The sequence below is a fragment of the Pongo abelii genome, chromosome 4 (assembly GCF_028885655.2).
Source record: "Pongo abelii isolate AG06213 chromosome 4, NHGRI_mPonAbe1-v2.0_pri, whole genome shotgun sequence".
Classification (NCBI taxonomy): Eukaryota; Metazoa; Chordata; class Mammalia; order Primates; family Hominidae; genus Pongo; species Pongo abelii.
The window spans coordinates 87,838,015-87,853,733 of NC_071989.2; the positions used below are offsets into that span (position 1 = coordinate 87,838,015).

Here is a 15,719-nt window from a genome sequence, read left to right on the forward strand (position 1 = left end):
CAGAGTGAGACGCTGTCTCAAAAAAAAAAAAAAAGACAGAGTGAATCTTTACTCAGAATGGCAACCATGTGCTTGATTCTCCTGGTGCAATAGTCTTGGCTGCCCACCAACCAGAAGTTAGCCGAGTCTTGCCTACTAGAATGTTGGCACATCTGCCTCGGGTGAACTTTTCAGGCAAAAAGCCTATCAGAGCACCAACAAGGTCAAAGAGCTGGAATGTCAGGAAGTCTCAGAACAGGCTGCATGACTATTCCATACGCCTGCCACTGTCTGTATGTGTGACAGAATTTGGTCTGTGACTTTGGTCTTTATGACCTGAATTAGGCATGAGGGAGAAGTTAAACCTCACCCAACCATTAACTACTGGCAGCCAACAGTATCTACCAAAACAGCCAATAGCAGGGTATTCAAAACTGCATTGGGTCCATCTGGAGCAATTATTATTTATTCACATAGGAATAATAAGGAATAGCAGTCTGGTACAAAAGTCACCCAACTCAAGTCAGGTGGGCCAGTATGCAAGGCCCGGCTCTACCATCAGTCAGTTGGTAACATCAGTTCATTTATCTCTCTATACTTTAGTTGACTCATCTGTGAAAGGAGGCCAAGCAGGGGTTTTGTGAGGAATGAATGAATTATAACGTATGTAAAAACAAAGCACATACTGTGGGCTGAAATAAATTTCAGCATTATTATTGTCATAAATGCCTGTACTTGACTGCAGTAAGCCCTCCCAATCTCTATTGTCAAACTGCCTTGGAAAGGTTGTCTAGATTTTCCAAGCACACACCTCACTTCCGCTCTGACAGTACGCACTGTCATTTTCTTTTCTTTTCTTTTTCTTTTCTTTTTTTTTTTTTTTTTTTGAGACAGCGTCTCACTCTGTTGCTCAGGCTAGGGTGCAGTGGCTCAATATCAGCTCACTGCAACATGCATCTTCCAAGTTCAAGTGATTCTGGTGCCTCAGCCTCCCAAGTAGCTGAGAATACATAGGTCGTGCACCATCACACCTGGCTAATTTTTGTTTTAGTAGAGACAGGGTTTCACCATGTTGCCCAGGCTGGTCTCGAACTCCTGGCCTCAGGCGATCCACCTGCCTTGGCCTCCCAAAGTGCTGGGATTACAGGCAAGAGCCACCACGCCCAGCCTGCACTGTCATTTTCTGTAGCTAACTTCCCCCCACACTCCCACCTCCACATAGCCCTTAAGTTAAAGGAGAACAAGGAAGCCCTGTGTTCATTACCTTGTCTCTAGGGGCCTAGCACAGAACTTTGAACCCATAAAGTGTTGAGTGACCACTCCCCTGTAATCTCTACCTTCTTGGCATCCATTAGCCAACACCCTAAACAAAACCAAAATGAATATCAGAGTAGATACAAAAATAAAATAAGCTGATCTAGATATTATCCTGATGCAGATGGGTAATGGCCACTAATAAGTTAAGATTTGGGGGGTTCCTCACACTCTGCCAAATCCTATATTACAGACTTTACACTTACCATCACATGTAATTTTCACAATAACCCTAAGAAGTACCCATTCAATAGTTGAGGTAAAATGAGGTAATAGAGGGTAAGTAACTCATCCAGTCACACCAGTCCTCATTGTCCAGATTTCCAAATTGAAACCCAGGCCTGAGTCCAAAGCCCAGGCTCTTTTACGGGTTACATATTGTTCAGGATGGTCCTCAGTTAAAGAAAGTCACCAAAATGTCTCTCTCCAACCTCAAACTTCTCCCGACTTAAATACCTAATTGGTGACTTGCCATTTCCAGTCAATTTATAATAGGCATCTCTAATGTAATGAAGCCAAGAAACTTGGGTTTTCCTCACCAAACGTCCTCTTCCTAACAATTTCCTACTTCACCTCAGTAATGCGATCATCATCTACCCAGTGGCTCAGGCCAGAAACCGAGTCTGTCTCATTCCCACATCCCACTTCTAATCCTTGCTCAAATCCAGTTCTACCTCTGAAATACACCCAAAGCCAATGATGTCCCACTGTACTCACTCCTACAGCCATAGCCTAAATTAAGGTACCATGCTGTCTCCTCCTGGGACTACAGCATTAGCAGATTGCCAGGATTCGAGCTCCATCAGGAAAGGATTTTTGTTCACTGCTGAAGCCTAGAACACTGCTTGCCCCTAAGAGGCAAATATCCACTTAGGTTTTCCTCACCAAATGCTGCATGACCAACTCGAACTGCTTTCCTCACCTCCACTCTAGTCCCTGTTACAGTCCAGTCTTCACAACACCCCAAGTATCTTCTAGGTGCAAATCAAACCACAGCTCGCCCCTGCTCAAAATCCTCCCACAGCCTCTCACTGCAACCAGAATTAAATCCAAATTCCAAAGGCAGCTGACAGGTTCTGGCCATTTCTGGTCCTGCTCTTCTCTCTGACCTCATCTAAGACACCCCAGCCACCCTAGACCCCCTTGCCCCTCCTCACTGAGCAGTCTCAACTCCACAGGCATCTTCTCAGACTCCCTCCGCAATCCTCCTCAAGGCTGCTTACCACAGGGCCTTATGACAGAACCAGTACCATATTCATTGTTTCATTGTTTACATGTTTATGAATGATCTTCCCTGCCCAGATGGGCCATTGAGAGCAGAGATGCTTGTCTGACTTATGACTATATAGCAGGCTCCTGGCACAAGGTAGGTGCCCAAAGAAACAAACAAAAGAATTGGTAACTTCTGATGGTGCTGTGAGGTTTTGTTTGCTTTCCTTTTTTTTGAGATGGAGTTTTGCTCTTTTTGCTCATTGCCCAGGCTGGAGTGCAATGGCGTGATCTCAGCTCACCACAACCTCTGCCTCCCGGGTTCAAGCGATTCTCCTGCCTCAGCTGTGTAGCTGGGATTACAGGCATACGTCATCACACCCCGCTAATTTTGTGTTTTTAGTAGAGATGGGGTTTCTCCACGTTGGTCAGGCTGGTCTCCAACTCCCGACCTCAGGTGATCCGCCTGCCTCTGCCTCCCAAAGTGCTGCGATTACAGGCATGAGTCAAGGCGCTCAGCCTGTTTGCTTTTCTTTTAACTTCCTACCGCCCCATCCACAGGAAACCACAGTGTGATCACCATCACACTGCACTGAGGCCCACCACAGTGATGCCTCCTGCAGGCCTGGGAAAGCAGGGGTTAACTTTGATTTGGTTCCTTCCCAAGTCCTAAGAGGGGAGACTTTAGAAACCTGCCAAAACATCAATAGAAAAATAATTCTTTTACAAAACCCATTTGAATACTGGTAATTACAGAGCCCTAAATTAGGCACTTGGGAATGACAGAAAGAGCCTCAAGGGGACTTCAAGGGACCAGGACAGATGCCCCTAAAAAGCTATATCATTCCTACGTAATAAAAAGTGTTGCATCATATTGGAGAAAAAGTATTTCAAAACGAGAATAAAAGATTTGCAGAGCTTTCTGAAAACAGTCTTTGCTGGTCCACCTTGTTCCCAAATACCTGGTAAGGTGGTGACCATTCTCATTCTCTTTCTCTCTCTCTCTGCCTGACTCAGGGAAAAAAAATCATTTCATCTCAGTCGTCAAAAGCCTCAATTTCCTCAACTCTGAAAACGCCAGCTTTAATGTATGCCAAGCACAGTATTAGACCTCAAAAACCAAGACAGTTCCACGTGGCCACTCTAAACAGGACAGATTATCTGCCAGTATAATCGCCGGTTACAGAAACCCACAGTTTAACCACTGCATCACTTACAGCTGGCCTCGACTGTGGAAAGGCTGAGTGTCAGCAAGAACACCCCGAACCTGAATGCTCCCTAGAGTCTGATTCGTTCGTGAAAACACTCCATTAAAATTCTGTACCGAAACGCTGATAATCCACATGTAAAGGGAGAAAGGAGCTCCACATCCAGGAGACTCGCCTACTTCGTTTTTTCTAACTCTGCAGGAAGGAGTGAAACCAGCATTACAGGGCGAAGACGTACTAATTCTACACTGATGCAGTAACTGGTAGGAGACATAATGTTTTAAGACATCATAGGTTTAAATAGGCGAGAGTTAAAAAACAGGTTCGAACAAGTTTATTTGCAAAGAGAGGCAGGAAGGCTCGAGTCCTACCCAGGCAGTCGTGCTAGTACCGAGCCAGGGTTGGGTCGGGAAATTCAGGAAGCAGGGCTGAGTTTTCCCTTCGCCCAGACCTGCGCCCGGTAGTTTGGAAGTCAGGCTTCGAGACATTCTCAAAGGTACAGAGCCCACGATCGACTACGAGATGCCAAGCGCAACCTGCCTGGGTTGTTTGACCCGAGTTTTATTCAGGGCATAGCAAAGGAGACGGTGCCTAAACCCACTTTTCTTCCTGGATTCATCCAACAAGCAGAGTGGAGAGGGCTACGGAGCTCAGCGCTATTCACCAGTGCTCGGCGCAGGAGGCGACACGCCCCTGGAGCAGTCGGGATCCTCCGCCCGAGCCCGGCACGCCCCGCCCCACGCGGAGTCCCGGAGGCCGGACGGGAAGACCCCGGGGTAGCTTCTCGGGCTTCCCCCTGCCCCTTCCCGCTCGCCCAGGGCACAAGATTTCCCGGACGGCTGAGCGCCGCGGGACCAGCCGGAGTGACCCACCCGGGCCCTACGTTCGGCCGCGGAGCTGGGTCCGCCACGCCAGGACTCCTGGCCCGGTTCTCCGATCTGACAACCCCCGCGCTGCGCCCGGCCTCGCTCACCTGGCCCGCACAGCACTGAGCTGACATCGCGGCGGCCAATGCCGAAGGCGCGCTCGCTGGCTCCCCGCGCCGCACCGGCCCTCCTGGCTGCCTCGCGCCTCGAGCACTTGGCTCAGCCGCGACTCACACCTGCACGCAGATCAGCCTCGGCCGAGCGCCTAGGCGCCGAGGCCTGGGTAAAAACAACCGTGGCCAAACCCCGCCCCGCCGCCGGCCCCGCCCCGCCGCCGGCCCCGCCTCGCCCGCCCCCAGCCCCGCCCCGCGCCCGCCCCTTCCCGGGCGCCCGGCGGCGGAGCAGGCTCGCCCCGGGCTCGCACTTCCGCTGGCGTCAGGCGGGTGGGCTGCTGCGATCACTTCCCGGTTGGGGCGCCGAGCTCCGGAGTCGGCCGCCAGCCTTCGGGCCCCATGCTCCGGGTCTGGTTCGCGGTCTGGCTGCGCTCGGGCCCCTGCCAATGAGAGCGCAGCGCCCCTCCGCCTTCGGATCTGGGGAAAGAGCTTGTTGCTGACTCTAAAAGGTTGGAGCCTTAGCAGTTCCTGTCTGTCCTGCACAGACCAGACCGCCGGGTGCTGGTCTGCGCTCTGCCGATCGCCAACTGGGACAGCCCACCCACGAGATCCTTGTTCCTGAAATCCCTTTCCCTCCCTCATCTGCTAAGAAAACTTTCAACTTTTGGGCTCTCCGCTCCGCCCAAGCTTCCTCGAATCCCTGGGCCCTTGACTGTTCTGCCCTGATGGCACTTTGTGAGAGATCCATTGAGAGCACTTTCCGTGCCTCCCTGAATATTGATATGTTTTCCAGCCTCTCCTCCCGCGCTGGCCCAAGGACTCATTTTCCGACCTGCTTCCTCACTAAAAAGAGGGTGCTCAATAATTGCTTGTTCCGTACAGAAGGCAGGGAGGCCGTCTCTAGGTTTTCTCCCACTCAGATCTGCTGTCCTCACAGCCACCTCCCCAAGAGGAATGAAGGTATTTCTTTTTTTTTTCTTTTTTTTCTCTGAGACAGAGCTTCACTCTGTCGCCCAGGCTGGAGTGCAGTGACGCGATCTCAGCTCACTGCAACGTCTGCCTCCCGGGTTCAAGCAGTTCTGCCTCAGCCTCCCCAGCAGGTGGGATTACAGGCGCCCGCCACCACGCCCGGCTAATTTTTTGTATTTTTAGTAGAGACGGGGTTTCACCATCTTGGCCAGGCTGGTCTCGAACTCCTGGCTTCAGGTGATCCGCCCGCCGCGGACTCCCAAAGTGCTGGGATTACAGGCGTGAGCCACCGCGCCCTGCCGCAATGAAGATATTTCTATTAGTGCGATTTTTGCGCCAATCCCTTTGCTCTTTCAAATAAGCATTACCGTACCCATTTTAGCAGTGAGGCAACTGAAGCCCAGATAGGTTAAATAACTTGCCCAAAGCCTCACAGCAAAGTGGAAGAAGCAAAACTGGGCCTGGAATCCACTCGTCTGATCCCCTGGCACATGACCCAAGGCTTGACCTTAGAGGGACTCGTTTCCAGACAGAGCTTTGGCGAAGGAGTGTCTTGGGCAGCTTAGGAGTAGAAAAGGAAGGGTGAGTGGGAACCAGGCCTTGTGTTATGAGCTGCGCAGGATTTTCCAGCATCTCAGATGCAGGCGTTTAGAGGAGGGGATATAATGGAGCAGGCCCTACTCAGAGCCACGAAAAGGAATGAGGACAGTTGGCTCTAACTCAAAACAAAAATAGGGTAAACCCAATCAGTCAAGCGCAGCAACCTGCTCCGTGGCGTTCTGTGACTCATCAGAAGCTGAGGCTCTCACCAGGACTTTCTAATGAGCTTTGCTGTTTGCTACGGCCGCGGTCACTTCACTTCAGCCCTACTCTCCTGGCCTGGGGAAATGGGCAGGCCCCCTAGTAGCTCGGGGTGGGAAGACGGGTGGAGAGGAAGGAGGAGCGAAAAGGGAAGGCGCGAAATCTACAAATGTTTAAGCCAGCTGGAACTCCGATGCCTCTTTGCCTTTTAGGGAAATTGACTTGACTCGGAACTCGAGGACCTTTCACAAGAGACCATTGGTTTAGGGGGCAGAGCTGGTAATAGAATCCAGCGCTCCGAACCCTGAATCCTAGGCTATTTTTGCTACTGAGGCTCAGGCCACAGCACCCCAAATTATGACTGTAGAATACCAAAATATGCTATCCCAAAATACACTTCTTTGGCACATTTCAAGCTGGTTATTCTGAGAAACTGCAGACACGGGAGTAGTTCTGAAAAGCTGTCCTTGTGTAAAGCAAATTTACATCTCTAAAGGAAGTCCACATAGTAAAAGTATCTGTGTCAGGAAGGCAGCTGCTCAGAGAACTTTTATTACCTGATATACTTTATCTACATAACAAGGCAACTTTTTTTTTTTTTTTTTGAGACAGAGTCTCTGTCACCTAGGCTGGAGTGCATTGGCATGATCCCGGCTCACTGCAACCTCCGCCTGCCAGGTTCAAGTGATTCTCTGGCCTCAGCCTCTGAAGTAGCTGGGATTACAGGCGCGTGCCACCACGCCCGGCTAATTTTTGTATTTTTAGTAGAGACGGGGTTTCACCATGTTGGTCAGGCTGGTCTCGAACTCCTGACCTCGTGATCCGCCCGCCTCGGCCTCCCAAAGTGCTGGGATTACAGGTGTGAGCCACCACGCGTGTCCACAAGGCAACATTATTTACCATACGTTTCCTCCACTAACCTTTCTATATCCTAACCTGTGGTGCCTCCCCACTGTCCCCATAGAAGCCCCAAGCCCCTATTTATTTCTAGCTCAGAATGCTATAAGCTTCAATCATCTGGCCCTTCATGTTTTGTGAGATTCCTGTGCTGCTGCCTATGCAGGTAATTAAAATGGTTTTTCTTCTGTTAATCTGTCTTATGTCAGCCAGGCGTGGTGGCTCATGCCTGTAATCCCAGCACTTTGGGAGGCCGAGGTGGGCAGATCACGAGCCTGAGATCTGAGACCAGCCTGACCAACATGGTGAAACCCCATCTCTACTAAAAATACAAAAGAAGTAGCCGGGCGAGGTGGTGCGCACCTGTAATCCCAGTAACTCGGAGGCTGAGGCAGGAGAATCGATTGAACCCAGGAGGTGGAGGTTGTAGTGAGCCGAGATTGTGCCACAGCACTCCAGCCTGGGTGACAGAGCGAGACGCTGTCTCAAAAAAAAAAAAAAAAAAAAAAAAAAACTGTGTTATGTCAATTTAATTTGCAATCCAAGCAAAGAACCTAGAAGGGTAGAGGGAAGCCATTTTTCCCTCCCCTACATTGCTATTTCCATGCCAATGTGAGAGGACTCTGAGAATGTGGATGTCTGCCACCTGGAGAAAGAGTCTTAATAACCTGGGCACTTGGCCAGGCACGGTGGCTCACACCTGTCATCCCAGCATTTTCAGAGGCAGAGGTGGGTGGCTCACCTGTTGTTAGGAGTTCAAGACCAGCCTGGCCAACATGGCGAAACCCTGTCGCTACTAAAAATACAAAAATTAGCCAGGCATGGTGGTGGGCACCTGTAATTTCAGCTACTCAGGAGGCTGAGGCAGGAGAATCACTTGAACCCAGGAGGCAGAGGTTGCAGTTAGCCTAGATGGTGCCATTGGACCCCAGCCTGGGCAACAAGAGCAAAATTCTATCTCAATAAATAAATAAATAAATAACCTGGGGACTTGTAGCCCCTATTGAAAGGTACCAGAAAAAGATAAAGCCTGAGTTTTCGAGCCAGTAAGTTGCAAATTCTAACTCTACCAAGAAGTGGCTGGGTGACGTCCAGCCTCAGCTTCCTCATCTTCAAAACCAGGTTAATAGTGTCAGAGGCATTTGAACCAGAGAGACTCCATCTTGACTAGGGACTGGGTAAAATAAGGCTGCGACCTGCTGGGCTGTATTCCCAGGAAGTTAAGGCATTCTTCGAGGATGAGATGGGGGGTCAGCGCAAGATACAGGTCACAAAGACCTTGCTGGTAAAATAGGATGTAGTAAAGGAGCCGGCCAAAACCCACCAAAATCAAGATGGCGACCAAAGTGACCTCTGGTTGTGCCCACTGCTCATTATACACTAATTATAATTCATTAGCATGCTAAAAGACGCTCCCACCAGCATCAGGACAGTTTACAAACATCAAGAAGTTACCCTATATGGTCTAAAGGAGAAGGAACCCTCAGTTCTGGGAATTGCCCATCCCTTTCACAGAAAACTCATGAATAATCCACCCCCTTGTTTAGCATATAATCAAGAAATAACTATAATTAGTTGAGCAGCCCATGCTGCAGCTCTGCCTATGGAGTAGCCATTCTTTATTCCTTTACTTCTCTAATAAATTTGATTTCACTTTATGGACTTGCCCCGAATTCTTTCTTGCGTGAGGTTCAAGAACCCTCTCTTGGGGACTGGATCAGGACCCCATTCTGGTAACAATATACTTTCTGTCCAATCACATTTCTGCATGGCTGTCCATACTCTGTTGAATGTAAGCATAAGAATGGACAATTTTCATGTATCTTTGAGTGTTCATTCTTAAGGCTCCCATGGCATGTAAAACTATGATCAAATAAATTTGTATGCCTTTTTTCCTTTTAATCTGCCTTGTCGGTTGATTTTCAGTGAAACTTCAGAGGGTAAAGGGGAAGTTTGCCCTTCACCCCTACATGGTCAAGCTCAAGATACCAAAAGACATCAGCTGAAAATTCAATCAACTTGCCTGAATCACCCACCCCAAGCTTAGGAAGCATGCTTGAACCCACCTGGACAAGGCTGGCTTTGCCGGCCAAAGTCCAAGGCCAAGGCTCCAACCAAAGCCCAGGCTTCAGTTGCAGCTCCAGTTCCAGTTCCAGCTCCAGCTCAAATTTCCAAGGGTGCCCATGCATAGACAGAGAGGCCTCTGTCCACCAATGGGAGGACAGAAGGACTGGTGTGAGCCCTGGGCTGCCATCTGCTTCTGCATGGAGCTGGTACCCTTCTTTTCTATTTATACAAACAAACATGAGGCAGGATCTGTCCATTGAAAAAAAAAAAGAGGCCGGGCACAGTGGCTCATGCCTATAATCCCAGCATTTTAGGAGGCCAAGGTGGGTAAATCACCTGAGGTTGGGAGTTTGAGACCAGCCTGGCCACCATGGTGAAACCTCGTCTCTACCAAAAATACAAAAATTAGCCGAGTGTGGTGGCACATATCTTTAATCCCAGCTCCTCAGGAAGCTGAGGCACAAGAATCACTTGAACCCAGGAGGTGGAGGTTGCAGTAAGCCGAGATCACACCAGTACACTCCAGCCTAAGCGACAGAATGAGACTCCATCTCAAAAAAAAAAAAGAAAAAGAAAATTAAAAAGAAACAGTCTATGCAGGCTCATTCCCTGTCCCCACTCAAAGTTTTTTCAAAGGAATGTGGCCAGATCTGGAGGTTTACCTGCCTTCTGGCTCTGAGGACTTTGCAGTTACTATTTAAGGTCTGGTTAATAGTTTCCTTTGCATCGTGGTTGGTTAACAAGAGTAGAGGTAATGTTAGCAGACATAACATGAAACAGTGGCACCTTAATTTTTATTTTAAGTACTCTGCAGACTTTTTCAGGGGAGACTCGATGTTCATAACATGTAGATAATTTTACAGTCAAGCTCTTTTGATGTGGCTTTTTCAGTAACCAGCAGTAACAGACCTGTTTTAATAATACTGTAGCTCTTGGCAGACCATTTGAAATATTTCCCCCACAAAAATTTTCTTAAATTAACTGAATTAGCTCCTTTTATACAACATAATTATATATAAGTATATATAACATAAATATCTAGCTTATAATTTGCTTTTTTCTCCTCCTGAATTTGAAGATTTTTTTGGTAGAGTTCAATGGTGAGTTTAAAAACACCACACACTGGCTGGGCGTGGTGGCTCACGCCTGTAATCCCAACACTTTGGGAAAGCTTAGGTGCGTGGATCACCTGAGGTCAGGAGTTGGAGACCAGCCTGGCCAACATGGTGAAACCCCATCTCTACTAAAAATACAAAAATTAGCTGGATGTGGTGGCGGGCACCTATAATCCCAGCTACTCAGGAGGTTGAGGCAGGAGAATCGCTTGAACCTGGGAGGTGGAGGTTGCAGTGAGCCAAGATCGCAAATTTATTACAAATGTAATTTCCAATTATTCTAATTATCTAAAACATGAACAACTTTGAAAAAACCTACTGAAGCATTCTGTTGGTTTTTAAATATAAAAGGAGAAATTTCTTTAATTTTCACTTATGAGGCCTGTAGGAACCTCAATCTAGTGGACGAAGTTTAATTAATTTCAGTTAAAAGTAACAACAAATTATTCATTTAGAAACAAATAGCTATAAATTTGCAAGCCCCAGGCAAAAAGTAATCAGAGCCCTATAGTGCCCTCACCCCATTTCTCTGATAGCTACATTGTCATTTATTTCTATTAAATTAATATATGCACAGGTTTTTGTTTGTTTTTTGTTTTGTTTTGTTTTTCGGAGACAGGGTCTCTCTCTCTCTCTGTTGCCCAGGCTGGAAGGCTGGAGTGCAATGATGCTGTTACGGCTCGCTATAACCTTCACCTCCCAGGCTCAAGTGATCCTCCCACCTCAGCCTCCTGAGTAGCTGGGACTACAGGTATGCACCACCACAGCCTGGCTAATTTTTGTATTTTTTGTAAAGACTGGGTTTCACCATGTTGCCCATGCTGGTCTTTAACTCCTGAGGCCAAGCAATCCACCTGCCTTGGCCTCCCAAAATGCAGAGATTACAGGCGTGAGTCACTGCACCCAGCATATACAAAAATTTTTTTAATTTTTTTTTTTTTTTAAGTAGAGATGGGGTTTCACCATGTTGGTCAGGCTGGTCTCGAACTCCTTACCTCATGATCCACCTGCCTCGGCCTTCCAAAGTACTAGAATTACAAGTGTGGATCACTGTGCCCGGCCCTTTTTTTTTTTCTTTTTTTGAGAGAGTCTTGCTCTGTTGCCCAGGCTGGAATACAACGGTGTGATCTTGGCTCACTGCAACCTCCGCCTTCTGGGTTCAAGCTATTCTCATGTCTTAGCCTCCTGAGTAGCTGGGATTACAGGTGCCCACCACCACACCCGGCTAATTTTTGTATCTTTAGTAAAGACGGGGTTTCACCATGTTGGTCAGGTTGGTCTCGAACTCCTGACCTCCGGTGATCCACCTGCCTCAGCCTCCCAAAGTGCTGGGATTACAGGTGTGAGCCACCATGCCTGGCAATTTTTTAAATTTTTAAAGTAAAAATTTTTAATGTCAAAAGTTTATAAATTGACATTGACATAAAATGGGTCCAAATATTACAAAAAATAAAATGAAAAATATCCTCTCCAGTCTCCATACCTTACCTTCCAGTTCCTACCCCAGAGGCAAACACTTTCAGTCATTTATACAGTTTTCCCCTATTCACCTCCATATATACCTGGTAAATATATATATATATATATATATATTTTTTTTTTTTTTTTTTTTTTTTGAGATTGAGTCTCGCTCTGTCACTCAGGCTGGAGTGCAATGGTGCAATCTCGGCTTACTGCAACCTCCGCTTACTTCAACCTCCGCCTCCCAGGTTCAGGTGATTCTCCTGCCTCAGCCTCCCTAGTAGCTGGGATTACAGTCATGTGCCACCATGCCTGGCTAATTTTTTTTTTTTTAGACAGAGTCTTGCTCACTTGCCAGGCTGGAGTGCAGTGGCACCATCTCGGCTCACTACAACCTCTGACTCCCTGGTTCAAGTGATTCTCCCACCTCAGCCTCCCCAGTAGCTGGAATTACAGGTACATGCCACCACGCCCAGCTAATTTTTTGTATTTTTAGTAGAGACGGGGTTTCACCATGTTGGCCAGGATGGTCTCGATCTCCTGACCTCGTGATCCGCCCACCTTGGCCTCCCAAAGTGCTGGGATTACAGGTGTAAGCCACTGTGCCTGGCCTTTTAGTTTTCAGTTTTTTGTTTTGTTTTTGAAACGTAGTCCTGCTCTGTCGCCCAGGCTGGAGTGCAGTGGTGCGATCTCAGCTCACTGCAACCTCTGCCTCCCAAGTTCAAGCAGTTCTCTGCCTCAGCCTCCTGAGTAGCTGGGATTACAGGCACCCGCCACCATGGCTGGCTAATTTTTTTGTATTTTTAGTAGAGACAGGGTTTCATCATGTTGGCCAGGCTGGTCTCAAAACTCCTGACCTCAAGTGATTCACCCACCTCAGCCTTCCAAACTGCTGGGATTACAGGCATGAGATACCGCGCCTAGCCAATATCCCCTTCCCCTTGCCCTTCCCCTTCCCTTTTTTCTTTTTTTCAGTAGAGATGGGGTTTCACCATGTTGGCCAGGCTGGTCTCGAACTCCTGACCTCAGGTGATCTGCCCGCCTCTGCCTTCCAAAGTGCTGGGATTACAGGCATGAGCCACTGTGCCCAGCCTCATATTTTCAAATAATGTTCTTCTGCTGTTATTTCCTGATGTGTGGGCAGCATTTATTTTGCAGTTTCTTTTATGTTCCATTTAGGCTGAATTTTCAACCCACTTCCACCTGCCCCCTTGCCAATGTAATTACATCACAGTTTTCATAAAATTTATCAGCCAACATGTAATTATGTCTAGTAAAAATTATGCATTGCATAGCCACATAGTATATACTATTAGCGTTTTTTGTCTACTTTTAGTTTCCAATTTCATCCCTCCTGTTAGAGGCAGTATATCCTAATGATTAGGGTTAGAACCCCTGGAGCCGGACCCTGGAATCAAATTTGTTCTTTACCATTTGTTAGGTCTGTAATCTTGAGGAAGTGACTTAATTTCTCTGTACCTCAGTTTCGTCCTCTATAAAATAAGGAGAGTTCATACATTTATACACAGTGAAGTACAATAACACATAGCATGCGTTAAGTTATTGGGTTATATATTACTTGAATGGTTTTCTATGTACTTGTTCTTGCTTCTTCTCCACTTGTGCATCTGATCTGTGTCATAATCTTTTTTTTTTTTTTTTTTTTCAAGATGGACTCTCACTCTGTCTCCCAGGCTGGAGTGCAGTGGTGCAATCTCAGCTCACTGCAAACTCTGCCGCAGCCTCCCGAGTAGCTGGGACTACAGGCGCCCGCCACTACGCCCAGCTAATTTTTGTCTTTTTAGTAGAGACGGGATTTTACCATGCTGGTCTCGAACTTCTGGCCTCAACGAGTGCTGGCTTCCCCCCACCTCAGCCTCCCAAAGTGCTGGGATTACAGGCGTAAGCCACCATGACTGGCCTGTCATAATCTTTTTTTTTCTTCTTCTTTTGAGATGGGGTTTCTCTCTGTCACCTACCTAGGCTGAAGTGCAGTGGCACAATTTTGGCTCACTGCAGCCTCAACCTCCTGGGCTCGAGCAATCTTCCTGCCTCAGCCTCCTGAGCCTCTAGGACTACAGATGGCTAAATTTTGTAATTTTTGACCAGGCTGGTCTTGAACTCCTGGCCTCAAGTGATCCTCTCACCTCGCCCTCCCAAAGTCCTGGGATTACAGGTGTGAGCCACAGTGCCAGGCCTGTCAAAATCCTTTTTTCCCAGATGATCATCCATGTCAGACAGTCTGTCATTCCACTTTCCCCGAGGGCCCTGTCTTGGTCCCAGAGACCTCTGCACTACTGCAATCTGGCTTCCTCCAGGTTGCTGCTGCACTTTCATCCTGGGACTCCCCTTTGCCACTTTCTTCTGCTGCTGTAGCTTTCTGGAGCTGGTGTCCTCCTTCTTGCTTTACGCCCTCATTTTGGTGAAGCATCACGTCAGCAGTTTGTGGACTCCAGAACCCCTGCTTTTAACCCCGTATTGACTTTCCTTGAGCTGACCAACTTAAAATAAAAAATTGTTCATTTTTCTTTTTGTTTTTTGAGACGGAGTTTCGCTCTTGTTGCCCAGGCTGGAGTGCAATGGGGCGATCTCGGCTCACCGCAACCTCCACCTCCCAGGTTCGAGAGATTCTCCCGCCTCAGCCTCCCGAGTAGCTGGGATTACAGGCATGCACCATCACGCCCAGCTAATTTCATATTTTTAGTAGAGACGGGGTTTATCCATGTTGGTCAAGCTGGTCTTGAACTCCCAACCTCAGGTGATCCACCCGCCTCAGCCTCCCAAAGTGCTAGGATTAAAAATTGTTCATTTTTCTTGTTAACATTAATCTCTTAATTTTGCCTTCAATCTATCTTTAATTCCATCACCTCGCCTATTTCCTCTCTTCCAAGGGTTTTCAGTTCTTCCTTTCTATTGAATCACTCTCAAGCTACAAACCGGGTCAGATTTTTCCTAAATTAAACAACAAACCTCTCTTTGGCCCAGCTACCATCCTTTCTCCTTTTCTTTGTCCTAAAACTTCCACAAAACAAAGCTTGGTGCTCCATGCTCCAGATCCCTCTCTGGCTTGGCTCTACCCCTCCAGCTCACCCAAGATCACTGGTGCCTCCTGCAGCCTCCCACCTGCTTTTGACAGGAGGAGTAGCTCCTTAAAATGGTTTACTATTTAACTGTTTATCCAAAGGCATAAAGAAAATTTAATGTAACTACTAATTCTTAGTAATGACTATAATAGGCTAGCAAAGTATTGCCTGGTCACGATTTTTAGGGGAGCTGCTTAAGGGAACAAGAGAAATCCTTTTGTACTTCTCATCAGTTAGTTTGTAAGTGTGGAAAGCTAATGATTCTTCAGCACTGTAATGGTGCTTTAAAAGTTTTAAAAATGGTGCTTTAAAAGCACTGTAATGGTGCTTAGCGGATCATGAGATCAGGAGTTTGAGACCAGCCTGGCCAACATACTGAAACCCCATCTCTACTAAAAATACCAAAAAAAAAAATTAGCCAGACGTGGTGGCGGGCACCTGTAGTCCCAGCTACTTGGGAGGCTGAGGCAGGAGAATCACTTGAACCCGGGAGGTGGAGGTTGCAGTGAGCCGAGATCGTGACACTGCACTCCAGCCCGGGTGACAGAGTGAGACTGTCTCAAAAAAAAAAAAAAAAAGGAAAAGAAAAAAAGTTTTGCCTTAGTATCTTAAAGATTCTCCCTTTAATGCCTTTCAT

At 47.5% G+C, this 15,719-nt stretch overlaps 1 protein-coding gene across 3 annotated transcripts in view; it reads right to left on the reverse strand.

The window, feature by feature from the left end:
* The window catches only part of SERINC5 (serine incorporator 5), a 151,952-nt gene extending 147,046 nt beyond the window's left edge, over window positions 1–4,906 (reverse strand). For 2 of the 3 annotated variants that reach the window (XR_002915095.3, XM_054555674.2), the window contains exon 1: window positions 4,684–4,884. Coding sequence is in view for 2 of the 3 variants with exons in the window: in XM_054555674.2 (XP_054411649.2) it covers window positions 4,684–4,710 (27 nt within the window). In the remaining variant the exon portion in view is untranslated. Of the gene's footprint in view, window positions 1–4,683 lie in introns of all 3 variants that reach the window. The other variant, XM_024247377.3, reaches the window with a different exon arrangement.
* Between the last annotated feature and the right edge of the window lie 10,813 nt (window positions 4,907–15,719).